This window comes from Myodes glareolus, chromosome 19, assembly GCF_982192425.1.
Source record: "Myodes glareolus chromosome 19, mMyoGla1.1, whole genome shotgun sequence".
In the NCBI taxonomy this organism is placed as follows: domain Eukaryota; kingdom Metazoa; phylum Chordata; class Mammalia; order Rodentia; family Cricetidae; genus Myodes; species Myodes glareolus.
This window is the reverse complement of record NC_142044.1, coordinates 39404512-39423630: the sequence shown is the minus strand read 5'-3', so window position 1 is coordinate 39423630 and position 19119 is coordinate 39404512. Positions and strand designations below refer to the sequence as shown.

General features: G+C 45.0%; 1 protein-coding gene and 1 long non-coding RNA gene across 3 annotated transcripts in view; both read left to right on the top strand.

The window, feature by feature from the left end:
- The window catches only part of LOC125413365 (uncharacterized), a 39509-nt gene extending 27681 nt beyond the window's left edge, over positions 1 to 11828 (top strand). Inside the window, exons 5-6 of one of the 2 annotated variants that reach the window (XR_007235941.3) lie at positions 11203 to 11264; positions 11423 to 11828. This is a non-coding gene — a long non-coding RNA (uncharacterized LOC125413365). Of the gene's footprint in view, positions 1 to 6891; positions 6999 to 11202; positions 11265 to 11422 lie in introns of those variants that run through there. The other variant, XR_014997866.2, reaches the window with a different exon arrangement.
- A 1771-nt stretch (positions 11829 to 13599) lies between these two features.
- The window catches only part of LOC125413364 (histone acetyltransferase p300), a 67701-nt gene continuing 62181 nt past the window's right edge, over positions 13600 to 19119 (top strand). Inside the window, exon 1 of the mRNA XM_048454701.3 lies at positions 13600 to 14396. Coding sequence (XP_048310658.1) covers positions 14303 to 14396 — 94 coding nt within the window. The 5' untranslated portion in view covers positions 13600 to 14302. The remainder of the gene's footprint in view (positions 14397 to 19119) is intronic.

Genomic DNA, 19119 nt, shown 5'->3' with positions numbered 1-19119 from the left:
GGTAAAGAGGGCTGGAGAGCTGGTTCAGAGGTTAAGAGCACTGGCTGCTCTTCCAGAGGTCCTGAGTTCAGTTCCCCTTGTGTCCTCTTCCTGGCCTGAAGGCATACATGCACGGAGAACACTGTATACATAATAAATAAATAAATACATCTTTAAAGAAGGTAAAGGGAGACACCTGATTGTCCCCTCTGGCCTTCCGCATGTACAACTATAAGCAAGCATACCTGTGTACACGCACAACACGCTCGCTGTTGTGAGAGACTGTCCTTCAGGCTATGCAACTTCCATGTTGGAGAGTTACCGTTGCAAAAGTTCCTCCCAGTTAGGCTTGTTGGCTCTCGACACCCTGATGGAGGGAGGAGGGTTATGAGACCCTTTCCTGAGTGTTTATCCTCCTTACTATGTGTTGTTGGCAACACTGCCTTAACTGCACATGCCCACAGGGAAAGCTAAGTTGTAACATAAAGAGTAGTAGGGGGGTTCCATCTATGCAGCTAAGAGGAAGCCCTCATTCCCTGCTCGATAAAGGCTTCCCAGGTGCTTGCCTATTAGGATAGGCACACCCCTGTATGTAACGCCACACCTACACTCTGTAGGAAGCCTGATAAATTCATTGGTTTTCCAGAATGAACTTTGGTGGGGTTGTGCCTCAGTTTGTCATTGGGACCTAAGGAGAAGGGTGCACGTTGTGTCATTGTTTATATCTCCCCAAGGAAAGGAATTTTAGCAAGACCCACACAAACCAAAACTAATTTGTTGGATTTTTAAAAATAATTTCTTTTCAAGACAGGGTTATTGTATAACCTTGGGTGTCTTAGAAATAGCTCTGGAGACCAAGCTGGCATTGAACTCTGCCTTGCCTGTGCTGGGATTAATGGCATATGCCATCGCTACCTGGCATATTTTTTTTTATGTGTTTGGGTGTTTTGTCTGTGTGTATATTTTTGTATCACATGCATGCCTGGTGTTCATGGGTGTCAGAAGAAGGCATCAGATCCCCTGAAACTATGGTTGTAGACAATTATAAGCCATCATGTAGGTGCTGGGAATGGATCCTGAGTTCTCTGTAGGAATAGCTAGTGCTCTTAAATGCTGAGACATCTCTCCAGCCCCTTGTTTGAAACAAGCCATATAACCTGTCTTGAATTGACGATCCGCCTACGTCAGCCCCACAAGTGCCAGGATTACAGATGTACATCACTATGACCATGCCTGGCACAAAACACATTGTTTTAAATGGCTGTGAGACACAAATGAGAGCACTTGCCAACAAGCCTGACTACCTGGGTTCAAGCCCCATAGACCCCTGTGGAAAGAGAACTAGTTCTTTTTTTATTTTGTTTTTCAATCCAGTCTTTTTCTGTGTAGCTCTGTAGATCAGGCTGGCCTTAAACTTAGAGATGCACCTGCCTCTCCTTCCCAAGTACTGGGATTAAAGGTGTGCACCACCACTGCCTGGTAAGGAAAACAAACTTTTAAAAGTTCTCTTCTGTCTGTGGTGGCACAGCCTTTAAATCCAGCACTCGAGAAGTAGAGGCAGTGCGTTCAAAGTCAGCCTTGTCTACAAAGTGAGTTCCAGGACAGCCAGGATTGTTATACAGGTTTCTCTGTAAACCATGTCTGAAAAAATCCAAAATAAATATGAGAATTATTAATTATGAAAGCTTGACCTTAGCTTAAGCTTGTCCCACTAGTTCTTATATCTTAAATTAACCCATTTATATTAATCTACATTTGCCTCATGGCTTTTTATCTTTCATTCTTTATGTCTGGTTCCCTCAGTGTCTCATAGCCACCTGAGAGGAGCCAAGATTTATTTCCTGCTTCCTTCTTCTCTGCCTAGAAGGCCTGCCTATACCTCCTGCCTACCTATTGGCCATTCAGTTCTTTATTAAGCCAATCACAGTAATATATCTCCACAAAGTATACAAATATCCCACAACAGTTACACACCTTTTCTTCTTCTTCTTCTTGGTTTTCAGACACAGGGATTCTCTGTGTAACAGAGAATAGGCTGGCCTTGAACTCACTGAGATTCGCCTGCCTCTGCCTCTCTGGTGCTGGGATTAAAGGCCTGTGCTACCAATACCGCCTGTCCAGGTAAGGGGCTTTAATAACGGTACTGGGGAGTCTGAGTTGGAGGCCAGTTTGGTCTGCAGAGTGAGTTCCAGGATAGCCAGAGCTATTCAGAGAAATCCTGTCTTAAGAAAAAAAAAAAGCTGGTATGGGCCTGCGACTGTGACTCAGAGGTAAAGTATAAGGCCCCAGGTTTGATGAGAAGCACTAAGCCCCATACTGTAATCACACCTACAGTCCTGGTTTAGAGGGATTCAAGATGGAAGGGAGGAAGTTCAAGGTCATCCTTGGCATATCTAAATCAGATTCTAAAATTAAGAAATTTGACAACACCAGGCTAGGCATGATGGCACAGGCCTTTAATCCCAGCACCTTGGAGAAAAAAACATAGATCTTTATGAATTTGAGACCAGTCTATAGTGAGTTCCAGGATTGCCAGAGAAAGCCCCCCCCCCAATTTTGACAACACCAACTTATGGGCCATTGTCTGTGATTTGAATTGATGTGATCTAGGAAAAAATTGATATTATCTAGAAAAATGGAAGATGTTCATATCCTGTAGCTGACCCTAACATATGTGATCCTTAAGTAACTGTGTTCAAAGTCATATAGTCTCAACAAAAACAGGACAACATCTTGTTTGTTTTTTTTGAACCTTGGGTGGGGAAATTGTGCATGCTAAGTATATTCTTTGCCATCAACCTGCTCAGCTTCATCACCCAGTAAAACTATTTATTCTTATTTTAAATTACATGTATGTTTATGTGTGTCTCTGTGTGGGTATGTGCACATGATCGCAGGTGCTTGTGGAGTTCAGAGGATCCCCCTGGAATTAAAGAGTTTTTTTGTGTGTGTGGTTTTTGTTTTTTCAAGACAAGGTTTCTCTGTAGCTTAGGATCCTGTCCTGGAACTAGCTCTGTACACCAGGCTGGCCTCAAACTCACAGAGATCTGCCTGCCTCTGCCTCCTGAGTGCTGGGACTAAACGCGTGTGCCACCACCGCCCAGCCCTGGAATTAAATAGTTAAAGGTGGATGTGAGCTGCCTTTTGGCTTTTGGGCCCAAATTTAGGTTTCTGCAACGTCAAAAAGTACTGTTAACTTCTAAGATACGTCTTTTGCCACTAATATGATTTGATTTGATTTTTTTGTTTGTTTTTTTGAGACAAGGTTACTTTGGTAGCCTTGGCTGTCCTAGAATTCATTCTGTAGACCAGGCTGGCCTCAAACTCATAGAGATCTGCCTGTTTCTGCCTCCCGAGTGCTGAGATTAAAAGCAAGTGCCAACTTGCCCGACAAAACTCCATTATTCTATCAACTGTCTTATCAATTGTCTTATGGTGTAGCTCTCATTTGTGAGTATATATCTCTCTCTCTCAATAGCCTGTAGATGGAGACGGAAAATAAGTGAATTTTATTAACTTTGAATCTGGAGTCCAATTTACAAGTTCACAAATGCCCATTGAACTGTGCTAGATTGTTTGGTGGGGAGGGAGGTGTACCAAACCAGGGTTTCTCTGTGTAGACTTGGCTGTACTGAAACTCACTCAGTTAGCCTTGAACTCAGAGATCCGTCTCTCCCTTCTGAGTGCTGGGATTAAAGGCTTACACCACCACCACCTTGAGCTAGGGTTTTTGTTTTGTTTTGTTTTTTGTTTGTTTTTTCGATATGTTTATCTTCAGGGTCACGTGCCATAGGATCCTCCCGAGGCCGCATACTAGAGCATTGCTTGTATCTCCAGCAGAGGAGGTGCCTATTACTTTAGATTCTGAGAAAGATGCTCTCCCAAAGGCACTCTGCCCACCCTTCCTCTCTGGAGGCTGGGATCAAGGCTGGGAGCCAATAGTTTGTCACATAGCAACAATAGTTAAGAATGAGCTACTGCTGATTGGAGCAGAAGCGTGCCTGACACAGCAAGCAGAGCAGAGCTATTTTGAGATCTTTTAGGTAGCATTCCAGTCTGATAGGTCCACACGTGGCAGCTATAGTTACCAAGCATGGCCTGAGCTCAAAGCTACAGACACTGAAAAGACATTTTATTTATATATGTTTCTTTTACCATCCCTTAGAGCTCCCTTTTTGAATGCAAATGAACAATTTAGAGTCATGATTTTGCTTATTTTGAATTGATCAGAATGTATTTTCAATATAGTAAACATATCACATATGTGTTGTGTGGAACATGAATGTGTGTATGTATGTGTGTGTGTATTAGGAAGTGTGGGTGCATATGCCTATACTGACTAGTTTTATGTCAGTTTGATATAAGCTAGAGTTGTCGGGGAAGGGAGAACCTCAATTGAGAAAATACCCCTACTATATTGACTTGTGGGCAAGTCAAGTTGATTGTACATTTCTTGATTGATGATCAGTGTGAGAGGGTCCAGCTCCTTGCAGGTGATGCTGTTCATGGGTAAACATAAAAGAAAGCATTCTGAGATCTGGGTGGATGGTGGTGACAGTGCCTTAAATCCCAGCACTCTGGGGCAGAGGTGGGCGGATCTCTGTGAGTTCAAGGCCAGCCTGGTCGACAGAGCTAGTTCCAGGACAGCTAGAACTGTTGCACAGAGAAACCCTGTCTCGAAAAACAGAAAAACAACAACGGCAACAAAAAAGCAGGCTGAGCAAGTCAGTAAAGGCAAGGCAGTCAAGGCAGTAAGCCGCACTTTTCCGCGGCCTCGCATCAGCTCCTGTCTTGAGGTCCTGTCCTGACTTCTCTGGAGGAGAGACTATAAATTGTAAGATTAGACAAACCTTTCCCTCTCCAAGCGGCTTTTCATCATGATATTTACCATAGCATTAGAAACCCTAGCTGAGATAGTGCCCATATGTGGGATATGTGTGTACAGGCCAAGGCTGGTGTTCATTGTCTTCCACTCCACATGGTCTCACTGGAGACTGAGTTCACAAATTGGCTGAACTGGCTAGCCAGCAAACTCCTAGATTCTTTCTTCTCTACCTTCCAGCACAGGGAATACAGGAACTAGGGGTCCAGACTCAGCATGCTTATAACATCCATTTCACCCAATGAGCCATCCTTCTGGATCCATTGTTAATAAATTTCTTTTTCTTTCTTTCTTTCTTTCTTTTTTTTTTTTTCTTCTTTTGAGATAGGGTTTCTCTGTAGCTTTGGAGCCTGTTCTAGCACTTGCTCTGTAGACCAGGCTGGCCTTGAACCCACACAGAGATCTGCCTGCCTCTGTCTCCTGAGTGCTGGGATCAAAGGCGTGTGCCACCACCGCTCAGCCTGTTGTTAAACCCTTTTCTTTTATTTTCTGAAACAGGTTCTCAGGATATAAACCTAGCTGGCCTTGAACTCACAGAGATCTGCCTGTCTCTGCCTCCAAGGCGCCAGGATTAAAGGCGTGCACCATAATAATTAAAGTCTATTTTTCCTTTCTTTTTTTTTTAATTTGTGTGTTTAGGTGTTTGGTCATCTGCATGCTTATGCACAACCACAAGTGTCCCTGCTACCGTCAGAGGCTGGAGGGCAAAAGAAACTTTTGAATTCCTTTAGAACTGGAGTTAGAGATGGTTTTGAGGGGCCATGTGAGGGCTGGAAGTCAAACCCAGGTCCTCTGGCAGAGTAGCCAGGCAGTGTTTTTGTTGTTGTTGCTGTTTGTTTGTTTGTTTTGTTTTGTTTTGTTTTGTTTTTTGAGACAAGGTTTCTCTGTAGCTTTGGAGTCTGCCCTGGAACTAGCTCTTATAGACCAGGCTGTTAACGAACTCACAGAGGTCTGCCTGCTTCTGCCTCCCAAGTGCTGGGATTAAAGGCGTGTGCCACCACTGCCCAGCTAGCCAGTGTTTCTAACTGCTGAGCCATCTCATTAGCCCTTTAATTTTACAGAAAGGGTTTTAGGTATATGCGTGTGTTTGTGTACAACACCTTCCTGTCCCTCTTTTTCCTCCCTTGCTACCTTTCTAAGCTTCATCCTTACTTCCAAGCTTCATCCTTCCTTCCATCCTGTTCAATAGATGCTTTTGGGCGTAGGGTTCTGTGCCAGTCTTCAGACGGGGTGAGTGCCGAGGAAGCAGAGGACTCTTGCTCTACAATGCAATAGTTCAGTAAAAGGAGGCCTGTATCCAGCAGGAAATATTCTTGCTTTGCAAACTTAAGGACCAGAGTTTGGGCTCCCAGTGACCAAAAAAATCCTGAGCAGGCATCAGGGCCTGTCTGTAACCTCAATGCTTAGGAGACAGAGATAAATGATTCCCCAAAGCAGGCTGGCTACCTCGACTATCCAGATCAGGCATCTCCATGTTCATGTGACAGACCCTGCCTCACTGTGTAAGGTAGAGAGTGATCCAAAAATGTATGCCATTCTCTGTTCGTCTTATTTTTTTCAGAAGGTTATTGGGATCCCCTTCAATTTGTCATCCTCCTGTCTCAGACTCTCGAGTGTTGAGACTACAGGCTTTGCCTCTCTACCTGACAGAGGGGGCTTTATAGGGAAGGGAATATGTGGGGCTAGAGAGGCGGCCCAGTGGTTAAAGTCACGGGCTGCTCTTCAGATGTCCTGAGCACATGATGGCTCACAACCATCTATAATGAAATCTGGTGCCTGATTTTGGCATGCAGGCAAACATGCAGCTAGAACACTCATATACATAAATAAATAAACCTTTAAAAAGGGGGGGGGATAGAGCTGAGCTTGGTGGTTTGAATAAAAATGGCCCTCATAGGTCATATACTTAAATACTTGGTCCCCAGTATTTGAGAAGGATTAAGAGGTGTAGCCTAAGAGGAGAATGTGTTTCTGAGGTTTCCAAAGTCTGCATTTTCTAAGTCAGTTCTCTCTCTTCTTCCTGCCTTTAGATCAGGATGTAAGCTCCCTGCTCCTGTGCCATGACATGCCTGGCTGCCTGCTGCCATGCTCCCTGCTGTGATGGCCAAGCAGTCACCCTCTGAAACAGGAAGCCCCTAATAAACTCTTTTATAAATTGCCTTGGTTATCTTTTTTTGTCTTAACAATTGAAAAGTAACTGAGACACTGGGCATGGTGGCTCATGCCTGTAAATCCAGCATCAGGAGGCTGAGGCAAGAGGATTGCTACAAATTTGAAGCCAGCCAGCAATACATTGAGACTCTGTGTAAAAACTCAAATAAACTGGCATTGTAGCTCATTCCTTTCATCTCAGCAGTCAGGAAGGAGAGGTAGGCAGATTTCTGTGGGCTCCAGTCCAGAAATGGCTACATTTTGACACTGTACCTCAATATAAAGAAATACATAAATAAGTAAGAAATTTTGGATACCTGTAATAGTTAATCTTAGGTCGTCAATGTTACTGAATCAGGATTCAACTAAGAGACAAGTCCCTGGGGATACCTGGAAGGGAATTCTTTTGTTTGTTCTGCTTTTAGATAAACTGAAGTGGGAAAAGTTACCCTTGCGATGTGAAAGGTATCTTTACATGATTGCCCAGGTCTAAGGAAATCAGAGAGAATAGTTCTTGTCTTTTGTCTTTTTGACTTCATGTCTCCCTGGAAAATTCATTTACACTGTTATTGCTGCTGTTTCTGTTCTTTGCTTACACAAGAACCTGGTTTCTTTAGTCTTCCAGCATGGACTGAAGGCCAGTGGTTCTCCAGGAATCATTTGGGTCTTGGTGGCTTAGGATTGCTCAGAAAGCCAACCTCGTGCATCAAGCAGCTACTGTTTCTTAGCCTCTTCAAAATGAAGACAGACATTGCTGAGTTACAGTGCAAATCAACCTAATACATCTTCTCAATTTTCTCATTTCTGTCTCTCTTTTTAGTTCTGTGAGACAGAGTCTCACCGTGTCTGTCTTGAAACTCACCGTGCAAACCAGGCTGGACTAGAACTCACAGGCCTGCTTCCGCCTCCTGAGTGCTGGCATTAAAGGCATGTGCCATTATACCCGACTAAATTTCCCTTTTTGTTGCTGTTTTTTTTTTTTTTTTTTTTTTTTTTGGCTTTTTCTAGACAGGATTTCTCTGTGTAACAGCTCTGGCTGTTCTGGAACTCGATTTATGGGCCAGACTAGCCTTGAACTCACAGAGATCTGTCTGTCTCTGTCTCCCAAGTGCTGGGACTAAAGGTGTATGCTACCACACAGCCTAAATCTCCTTTTTTAAAACATATGCATATCTGGGTAGTGGTGGTGGCACATGCCTTTAATACCAGCATTCTGTAGGCTGAGGAGGTGGATCATTGAAGTTGAGGTCAACCAGGTTTCGAGAGCTAGTTCTAGGATAGCCAGGGCTGTGCAAAGAAGCCCCGAAAAAAAATTATGTGTGTGTGTGTGTTATCTTCATGTATGTCTGTGTACTACATACATGACTGGTGATGGATGAGGCTAGAAGAAGTCTTTGAAGACCTTGGGACAGAAGTTAGAGGCCATTGTGGGCGCTGGAAATCAAACCTGGGTTCTCTTTTTTCTTTTTTCTTTTCTTTCTTTCTTTCTTTCTTTCTTTCTTTTTTTTGGTTTTTTGAGACAGGATTTTTCTGTAGCTTTGGAGACTGTCCTGGGACTAGCTCTTGTACACCAGGCTGGCCTCGAACTCACAGAGATTCGCCTGCCTCTGCCTCCCAAGTGCTGGGATTAAAGGCATGCGCCATTGCCGCCTGGCGAAACCTGCGTTCTCTAGAAGAGCAACTAGTGCTCTTATTTTCCCAAACTGAAATTCTGTATCCAACAAGAACTAACTCTCCATCATTCCTTTCTATATGCCCTAGCAAGAACTTCTCTATCTTGTGCTTCCAGAAATTAGACCAATCCAGATACCATTATGTTGCAATTTCTTCTGAAATGAAACTTTTCTTTCTGGAGGAAGCTTATTAACACTGTGGAAGTAAAGCCGCCGTGTGGTGGCGCACACAATCTCCGCAGAGGAAGGAGGATCTCTGTGAGTTTCGAGGCTACAGCCTGGGCTGCAGAGTTAGTCCCAGGACAAGCAAGGCTTTAAGACTGCACAGAGAAACCCTGTTTCACCGTGGATACAGAAATGAACTTTGTGCCTCATGCCTGTGGATCATTTGGAGGATATCTTGCTCTCCACAAAATATAACTGATGGACACACACTAAGATAATGCATGCCCTTCTCTGTCCTATTCTCATTCTAGGGTTCCCATCTGTGGCCATCAGGACTCCTGGGAGCATGAATTCATGAGGGGCTTTCAGTGTTAAACATGTTCATGCTGAAATTCCATTTTTATTCTTCTAACAGTTTCTGCCATGTACTCATGCATGAGTATGTGGTTATGTGTGTGTCCAGGCATGTAGAAGCCAGAGTTCAAGGTTGGATGTCTTCCTTTACACCTTACCACCTTATTTTTTGAGACAGGGTCTCTCACTAAACTCAGAGTTCACCAGTTTGGCAGGACTAGCTGGCTAGCAAACTCCAGGGTTTTTGTATCCTTGTACTCTTCAGTGTTTGAGTCACGTGTGCTACCATTTTTTTTTTTTTCCGGGGGGGGACGTGGAATCAACTTGGGCCTCATGCTTGTGTGGTGACAACCACTTTTCCAACTGGGCCACCTCTCTAGGTCTTTAGTAACTCCTTTGAGTTATCCACAATTCTTTCCTTTTCATTCATCAAAGTTTTTGAGTCTCTATCACTCAAGTTGATCTCAAGCTTGAGATCTCCCCGGCCTCCATCCCTTCTGGGTCATAGGATAGATGATGAACTGGTAATGGTATATCAAGTGGTCGCTATGTATCAGGCACAGTGGTATTACTACCCGTCCCTCATCCTGTGATGGGGACAGAGCCCAAGTTAGTTTGTGCAAGCTAGCTTCATGCTCTACCACTTAGCCATAGAATAAAATAGGCCTGATTATAAAACTCACTTAGACTTACAATTTGTCTACGTCATATAGTTTCTAAATTGTAACGCCAGACTTTCAGCCTAATTCTTTCTGAATTCACTGTCCCTACTTTTATCTGCTAATCTCTGTTGTATCCTGGGTCCCCCAACTGACAATAGACAACTTCTTTTTCATAAATGTTTTCCTCTTTTTTTCAGTGCTAGGGTAGGTTGATCTCAAGATCACACCTATCCGACAACTGCTCTACCACAAGGTTATATTCTCAACCCAATGACCACACTTTTCTTTCTTTCTTTTTATTTATTTATTTTTTTCTTTTGGGTGTCTCTATGTAGCCCTGGCTTTCCTGGAACTCTGTATAGACTAAGCTAACCTTTAACTTCCAGATATATACCTTCTTCCATTTTCCCAGTGCCGGAATAAAGGCATGTGACATCATGCCTGGCTATCACAGTCTTAATCTACACATGAAACCCCATAATTGATTAAATCTCCCTTGATTACATTAGATATAATTCCACTTTTAAAAAGATGCATGAGTATTTTGTCTACATGTGTGTATGTGGATGACATACATGCCTGGTGCCCTTGGAGGTCAGAGGGCATAGGGTACCTTCAAACTGGAGTTATATAGATGGTTGTAAGTTGCCATGTGGATGCTGGGAGTCAAACTTGGGTCTGCTGGGAGAGCAGTCAATGCTCTTAACCACTCAGTGAGCTTTCCAGCTCTCCCAATCCCACTTTCTCTTTTTTTCTTGAGTCCTGGTCTTTCTATGTAGCCCAGGCTGTCTTGGAAATCACTATGTGGAGCAGGCTGGCCTCAAACTCACAGATCCCCTTGCCTCCTCCTCCCAGGTGCTGGAGCTAAGGGCATGAGCCACCACACTTGTCCCACTTTTGATGTGGTAGAGGTTAATCTTAAAGTCTTATTCTTGTCCTGCCTTCATGTACACCTCTGCGCCCCCATTCACCAAGTGCTGGGGTTACAGGTGTGTAGAAATCATGTCCAGTCTTTGTGATGCTGGAGACCGAACCGAGGGTGGCACAGGCTAGGAGAGCACTCTGCCCTCTGAGCCACATCCCCAGCCTCTGTTTGAAGGAGGTACTTCGTGAGCCACTTGTGGTAACCTACCCATTGTCATTATAGCACTCAGGGCTGTAACAGGAGGACTGCATGTTCAAAGCTAGCCTGGGCATCTAATGAGGTAGATAGATGTCTCAAAGTGAAAATCAAAAACGTTGACTGGAGGATTGGGTAGTAGCTCAGCAGCAGAATACTCGCTTAGTTGAGCCAAGCCCTTGCTTCAGTTCTTATGTTTTGTGTTTTTCTTCCCAGTGTTTGCCTGAAGGAGGTCTGAAGATCACAAGCCGGAATCCATTAGTGACTCCACAGTATCAGTAGGTCATTTTCCAGTATTGGTTGGTTCTCTTAGTCTACCGCATGGCTCCTGGGGAAGGACATCTGGTCTTTAGACTTGGTGGCAGTCATCTTATACAGCTGAGCTACCTCACCAGGTTAATTCTTATCTCTCTCTCCTCCTCTCTTTTTCTTCTAGAAAGTGTTCTTCTGTGTAGCCCTGGCTGACCTGGAACTTGCTCTGTAGACCAAGCTGATCTGGAATGCAGAGACCCACCTGCCTGCCTTCACCTCCTGAGTGCTGGGATTAAAAGTATGCATACCCCCGCCCCCAGCTAATTCTAGTTTCTCAAACCATTTATTTTCTTAGAAGTCAAACAGCAAAAACTAAGGAAACCCAGATAAATGACAAGACAGGATAAAATGTGAAATATGAGAAAATATGACCTGATGTGTGGAAACAAACTGCTAAGTCTGAGCTTCGGGTTGGATTCTCAGAACCTATGCTGCAGAAGGAGAGAACCGACCTCCCCAGAAGGTCCTGATTGCCTCAACGTAGGCCATGGACATATACGTTCACACATTTACAGAGACACACCAAATAAATGGAGTTAAAAAAAAAAAACAAATCTGAGAAAAAAATTTATTTTCCTGGCAGTGCTGGCGACTGAATGTAAGGCCCCAGGAATAGTAGGCAAGCTCACTATCCATCCAGATGGTAATGGCTTGAAGATTTCCCTCAGAGTCACTTAGGACCTCGGCAGGCTCCCTTGCTTTCAGGATGCCCAACAGAGAAATCCTAATTCGAGGAACCTAAAAGCACGCTCCCTGCTTTCAGCTGCAAAATTCGGCTGCCCTACACACTGGACTCCACGGGAGCAATTCCTCACTTCTTTTCTGGGCGGCCGGAAACGAACGAGCAATCTCCACTTACATGAGTGTCACATTATCTTTAGCACTTAGTATTTTTTTTTTTGCCTTCTTCAATATTTACATTATATTTAAGGCACTACAGAACATGGTCTTTTATTGAGCTCATCTGTTAGAGAAGGTTGGAAATACCCCCAAAGGATCTTGGAAGTTTCAGGCAGATTCAGAAAAATAGTTCTCAAGTCTTTTTTGAGAGTGGTACCTGGTAAAGATGTGTAGACACGTGAAGGGCAAAATCATACGGAATCTAGCTCTGGATGGCTTTATCCTGTTGTGGTTCCCCCCGTTTTTGTAATTATCAATATTTTCGTAGCCCAGATTTTATTTTCCCTCTGGAATCAGATATTTCAGACAAGATGGAAAGAACTCGCAGTGTCACTTTGGGAAATGAACAACCGCTCCTTTCGAAAAGGTGACGAAGGGGATGCAAAGTGTCTCTAACCCGAAACATAGCAGGTGCCTGGTGGACTTAATGGGGTTCTAACATCAACCCGCGAGGGCAAAACTCGGGCGCTCCGACCGTCCCTTTGCTCGTTCGCGGAGCAGCGCCTGAGCTCCCACAGCCTTCTGCGCAGAGACCCAGCCCAGGCACCTTCTCCCGTAAATGTCTACCGACTGAAAATACGTTCTAAGTCCACCCTTCCGACTCCCCCTCCTTCAAGACCTCCCCTTTAAAGGGAGCCACCGAGTGACGCCGGGGGAGTTTGCGGAAGCGTCTACCGCGTTGGGCCCTTGGGCGGATCCCGTGATTGGAGTCGGCACCGCCCCCGGCACCGCTTCCCCCATTGTGTGAGCTGCTAGATCGAGGCCCCGCCCCCGCCCCGCCCCGGAGGCCCGGCTCCGCCCCTCTTTGCCTCACCCGCCCCCCCCATCTTGGCTCATTTCCGGCCGCCGCTGCTACCGCTATCCTGTAAGGAGGATTCGGCAGAGGCAAGAAACAACAGCCGCCATCTTGTTTGTGTGCTAGGTTGGGGGGGAAGAGAGAGTGAGAGGGACCGGGCGTACAAGCGGGATGCCCGGCTGAGTGCGAACTGTGGGAGCAGGGACCGCGGAGGGGACCGGGCCGGAGAGCAGCGGCCGCGGTCGAGACATTGGCAGGGGGCCCGGGGCGCACAGCTGAGGCGACCCCCAGCCCCCTTCTGCCCGCACACACCCCCACCGCGGCCCGGGCCGGCGTCGACGCCTAAGGGGGAGACCATTACATAACCCCGCGCCCCGCGGCGCCTTTGCCCGCCGTCCAGGGCGGCCCCGAGCCGAGCCCCGGAGGGGGGGCGGGAGCTCCCGGCACCTGACCGCCGGGGTGAGGGCCGGAGAGGCGGCCCTTACTTATTTCTCCTCCGCGGGCTTGCGGGCGGAGGCGGAGAGCGCGGCGCGCGGGGAGGCCGCGTCGGTGGGCTCGGCGTCAGCGCGGGCTTGCGGGCGGGCGGGCGGCCCTACTCGGCCCGGCCCCCCTGGCCCTCTGGGCCGGCGAGCTCCACGCTCGGCCTCATCGCCGCGCCTCCGCCGTCCGCTACGCTATGTGAGGCGGCGGCGGCGGCGGCGCCAGTCTGGCTCTCGGCTCGGCTGAGCTCAGTGCGGCCATTAGGGGCCGGTGCGGCAGCGGCGGCGCGGAGCGCAGCGGCAGGAGAAGGAGGAGGAGGAGAAGGAGGAGGGGGGCGCAGGCCCGGGAGGGGGCACCGGGAGGAGGTGAGTGTCTCTGGTCGCCTCCTCCTCTCCCCCTTTTTCGCCCCCGCCTCCTTGTGGCGATGAGAAGGAGGAGGACAGCGCCGAGGAGGAAGAGGCTGATGGCGGCGGCGGAGCTCCGAGAGACCTCGGCTGGGTACGGGCCCGCCGTGGCGGGCTGGGGACTGCGTTTGTAGAGCTGTGAGTTCCCGAGAATTCGCTGCAGCGGACGTGCCCGTCGGATCAGTGTTGCTGTGCCCTCCTCAGGCCCGGCCCCTCGCACTTGTCCCTACCATTTCTGTTGAGTCCGCATCCCTCTCCGGCCGCCGCAACCGGGCGAAGAGAAAAAGGAACTTCCCCCACCCCCCTTGGGTGGCGGCGGAGCTCCCGAGCCCACCCTTAGGTGCGGGGCGGGGACCCCGGGCCGAAGAAGAAATTTCCTCAGGATTCTCGTTTTTCCTCGGCTCTATCTCCGAAAGAATTAAAAATGGCCGAGAATGTGGTGGAACCGGGGCCGCCTTCAGCCAAGCGGCCTAAACTCTCGTCTCCGGCCCTCTCGGCGTCGGCCAGCGACGGCACAGGTTAGTCCCGGGACTCCCAGCCTTCCATCTTTCCCTTCGTTTTTTTCTGGTCGTTGCACCCTTATTTTTCGGTGTTTCTGTGTATCTCTTCCCCGTGCCTCGGCCCGTGTTTAATTTTGAAGGTGTTTGAATGGGCTGGTTGAGGACATCCAGCAGCCCAACCATTTTCTTTGCCTTCTGATACAGTCATTGCAACACTGTCATTCCACATCGTTGTGTGTTCTGGAATTAAGTGCTCGGAGTTGGTGGTGCATGGACTTTTATTGTTGGCTACATGCAAATTAATTTGGGGAATGCCGGTACACTTGTGTGTAAGCACTTTCCTGTACTTTTAGCATTTTTTTTTGTTGTTAGTGGTGAGTGAGGTATTTCAAATCTTTCTCTCCTATTGCACTTGATTCTTTTCCTTTGCTTTCCCACTTTCAAAAATTTTTGGTCTGAGCAGACTTTCTGTTGAGGAATGGGGTTGGAAGGAAAATCTTAGGGGTGTATGTGATCCAGGATTTGAAGTGTAACATGAAGTATAACAAAATACTATTCTTTGGTCCCCTTTCCCCATTCTTGCTATTTGGTCTGAAACCAAAATGTCTCAGACTCAGGCATCAGGTGAGGAGACCTGAGGCCTTTTCTTTGCACCTTATTGTTATTTATTTAGGAGGAAAGAGAAAAAGATAAAGCTTTTTTGGAATTAGGTAATTAGAAATGGAGATTAGAAATTGAAAGAACCCCAGTCATGGACTTCCAACTAAAGTGAATGTATAAGTTTGAAAATATATAGTAAATTCTGTGTATGTTTTATTTTTTGGAATTTTGCTGTTTCAGTTAACAAGATCAAGGAGTTTCTTTTCTCCACTCTGCCCCTTTGTTAGGAGAAATACAAGGAGACTCCGTCATCCTGTTCTTTTTTTCTGCTTACTTAGTTTAGTGTTATTATTTTGATAGTCACCAGCCTGGTTCTATTTTGCTGTCTGAGTTGTTTGAGAGGCCAGGATAATGAAAAAGAATAATGGCTGGTCGTCTGACAGTCCACAAGATGTTCCCCCTTACTACAAACATCTCTTTAACTCAGAACAGGCTCAACGTCATCTCTCCATCTGCCAGTGAGAGTTCATAATGGGGTTAAATGTACCCTGTAAGTTTGTAAAGAACTGTTGACCATGTTTCTGAGTAAAACTCTATTAAAGAATGAAAATAAGATAAAACAGGTGCTTTCCTTTGCTTCTAGAGACTGTATTCTTTGAAGCATGAGTCTGTTAAGCTGCAACGATTGCGAAGGGTGAATCTTGCAGTGTTCTTAAAGGCTCTAACTTTAGTTGTACACGAGTATTCAGTGGTGAAGTTTGTGTAGTCTCAGAAGTTTTAAAAGATTATGTCATCACAATTTTCCGTATAGACATTATTCATTTGTAGGTATAGAGAATGTCTACAGACATTCTTCTATGCCCTTTTGTAGTCCCCCCCCCATGCAATAATGTAGTTCTGTAATCTGTTCACAAGTTACCGTATTTGACCTAGCCAGTAACTTAAAATACTGTATGGAAAACTTTAAATGAATTACTTTGAAAAGTCCTAGTTTAAGTGGCGCTTAGTCTTGAAGTTCTATTCAAACACTTGTTCAGGTGGACTACTGTATTCTCTATGTCTAATCTATGTATTTAGCTAAGTTGTATAGCTTTGACTAACTTTCGTGGTTAAAAAGCGAAACTTGCTTTGCATATCCTTGGATACAATTACTGGGGTCTTTTCTTTTTTTCATAATTTCTTGTTTTGTTTTGTTTTGTTTCTCTGTGTAGACCTGGCCATCCTGGAACTTTCTCTGCCTCCCAAGTTCTGGGATTAAAGATGTGTGCCACCACTGCCTGTCGCCAATTACTAGAGTCTCAAATATGAAAAAAATTCAACACTGAAATTGATTTATTCTTGGTACTAAAATTTTATGTAAACAGTAACTTTTTTTCTAAAAGTTGTAGTGAGTTAATATTTTGCTCTTTTTAAATATATATGTCTCTGACTATACTGCAACTCTCAATGTAGACCAGACTAGCCTCAAACTTCTTGCCTCTGCCTCTTGAGTGCTGGGATTAAAGACCTGTGCCATAGTGCCAGGCTTGTTTTGCCATGGCTGTCAGGTCCTCTAGAACTAGAGATATAGACGGTTGTGAGCAGCCATTGGATACTGGGAATTGAACTTGGGTCCTCTGGAAGAGCAGCTAAAGCTCTTAACCGCTAGACTTAGCCACTTGGTTTTTTTTTTTTTTTTTAATTGGATACAGGGTATCACTATCTAGCTCTGCCTTATCTGGAATTTAGAGAGATCTGCCTTCCTCTGCCTCCTCATTGGTGGGATTAAGGGCTTAGACCACCAAACACAGATGATGTACAATTTAAATTGTATAAGCCTCTGTTTCTGGTTTTGTTTCTGACTAGAGAAGTGAGTACAAAGAAAATGGTACCCTTCTGAACTTATGAAGGGTACCACTACATTTTTAATAGTTCTTTACATACAGAAACAGATGTTAGTAAAACTTGGAGTGTCTGTATTTTGATTTTTAAGAATATAAAAGTTGTTTACTGTGACTGATTTTTGTTTACTCTAGAACTGATTGAAATTTTAGACTCCACAAACTTTTGAAAAGTAAATTAGCATGGGCCTGGAGAGATGGTTCAGTGGTTAAGAGCACTGGCAGGTCTTTCAGAGGACCTGGGTTCAATTCTTAGCACCCACATGGCAGCTTACAAAGTGCCTGTAACTACCTCCAGGGGGTGTGACCCTCACACAGACATGCATGTATGCAAAACATCAATAAAGTTAAAAAAAAAAAAAGGTAAATTTGCTAGCCTGGTCTACAGAGCAAGTTCCAGGACAGCCAGGGCTAAACGAGAAACTGTCTCTGGGAAAACTAACAGACAAAAAAACAAATTAGGCCCTGCAGTGATGGTGCACACCTTTGATCCCTGCACTCAGGAGGCAGAGGCAGGTGGATCTCTGTGAGTTCGAGTCCAGCCTGGTCTATAAGAGTTAGCTCCAGGTCAGACTCCAAAGCCCAAAGCTACAGAGAAACCCTGTGTAGAAAAACCAAAAAGAAAAAAAAAAAGGCAATTAGATCCAGTGAGTTGGTAAACTGTAAACTGAAGTATTACAGAATAGATAAGTATTTAAACCCAATTTTTGTTTTTTTGTTTTTGTTTTCAAGACAGGGTTCTCTGTGTAACAGCCCAAGCTGTTCTGGGACTCTCTATGTAGACTAGGTTGACCTCAAACTCACCAAGATTCATCTTCTTCTGCCTTCTGAGTGCTGGGATTGCTGGGAATTTCTAAGTTTAGGTACGAATGCAGAATTAAGAGGCCCCCTAGGTACATTGTGAAATTGCCAGGTTGCTTCATTCCAGTGACTTGGTGTGGGTTCATGTTTTGTCATGAAATGGGAAGGAATAAAGGCCTTTTTCTTTATTTTTGTTTTTATACTTTTATGTTTGTATTACAGTATTTGCATTTGATCCATTAAAAATTGTATTCAGGCCCATCAAGGTGGCCCAGCATTGGGCAGCAGAAGCAGTCAGATTTCAGTTTGAGGCCACCCTGGTCTACAAAGTGAGTTCTAGGACAGCCAGGGCTGTTACACAGAGAAATCATGTCTTGACACTCCACCCCCCCCGACCCCCGCCCAAGAAAAATTGAGTTTGGTATAGTTGTGCAAAACTTGGAAATATAATGTTTAGTAAATTATTATTATTATTATTATTATAATTTTGAGATCTCACTGCGTAGCTGTGGCAGTCCTATGTAGAACAGACTGGCTTCAAAGAAATTTTTTCTGCTTCTTTGTGCCGTTTGAAACATAATTTTGTTCTGCCCTTTCTCCTCTAAAAGATAATGAAAGGTATTTGTAAACTTTTTTTTTTTTTTTGTAAAATTGGCCATAGAAGTTAATAGGTAAATTTTTGAGTAATTGAAGAACTGATTTCTGCTGATTTTACGAGCAATGATGAAGGTAATTCCCACCCCCTATCCCTCTTCATTTTTGCGACAGGGTTTCTCTGTGTAACTCTGACTGTCCTGGAACTTGCTCTGTAGACCAGGCTGGCCAGGTTGGCTTTTACTCAGATTCACCTGAGAGGGTAACTTTTTTTTCTCCTCCTTTTCCTTTATTGCTCATTGAACATTTTGTCACTGCTTGGAAATCACTTAAGAGCACTTAAGGGGGGGGGGCAGTGGTGCACTCCTTTAATTCCAGCTGTGAGCTCGAGACCAGCCTAGTCTACAGAGCAAGTTCCAGGACAGCTAGGACTGTTAAACAGAGAAACCCGTTCTTGGAAAAAACAAAGCCAAAAAAACCCAAAGGTGAGCCCTTGAGTTAAGAACACAGTCTGTAAAGATGGGTGACAGTTTTAGGACCTATCACAATTAAGTCGGGTAAAGATTCCTCCTATAGCCCTACTGTGTGAGTTACTGGATTGACTTCAGTTTATGCTCCAACCCAATCGCTTCTCCCCCAATTTCAAAGACACCAAGGAGATACTATATAAAGTATACTTATTTTGACTACTAGGTTAATGTAGAGAACTGGTAAGGATGATTATTTTGCTACAGTTTTCTTGCCTCTTGTCTCCCCAGTGTTGGGATTACAGGAGCAAGTCACAATTTTTTTTTTTAATGTCTGTTTTAAAACATTTTTCTCAGGGTAGCACTGTATAAGTTACTTACCATCCTAAATAGAATACT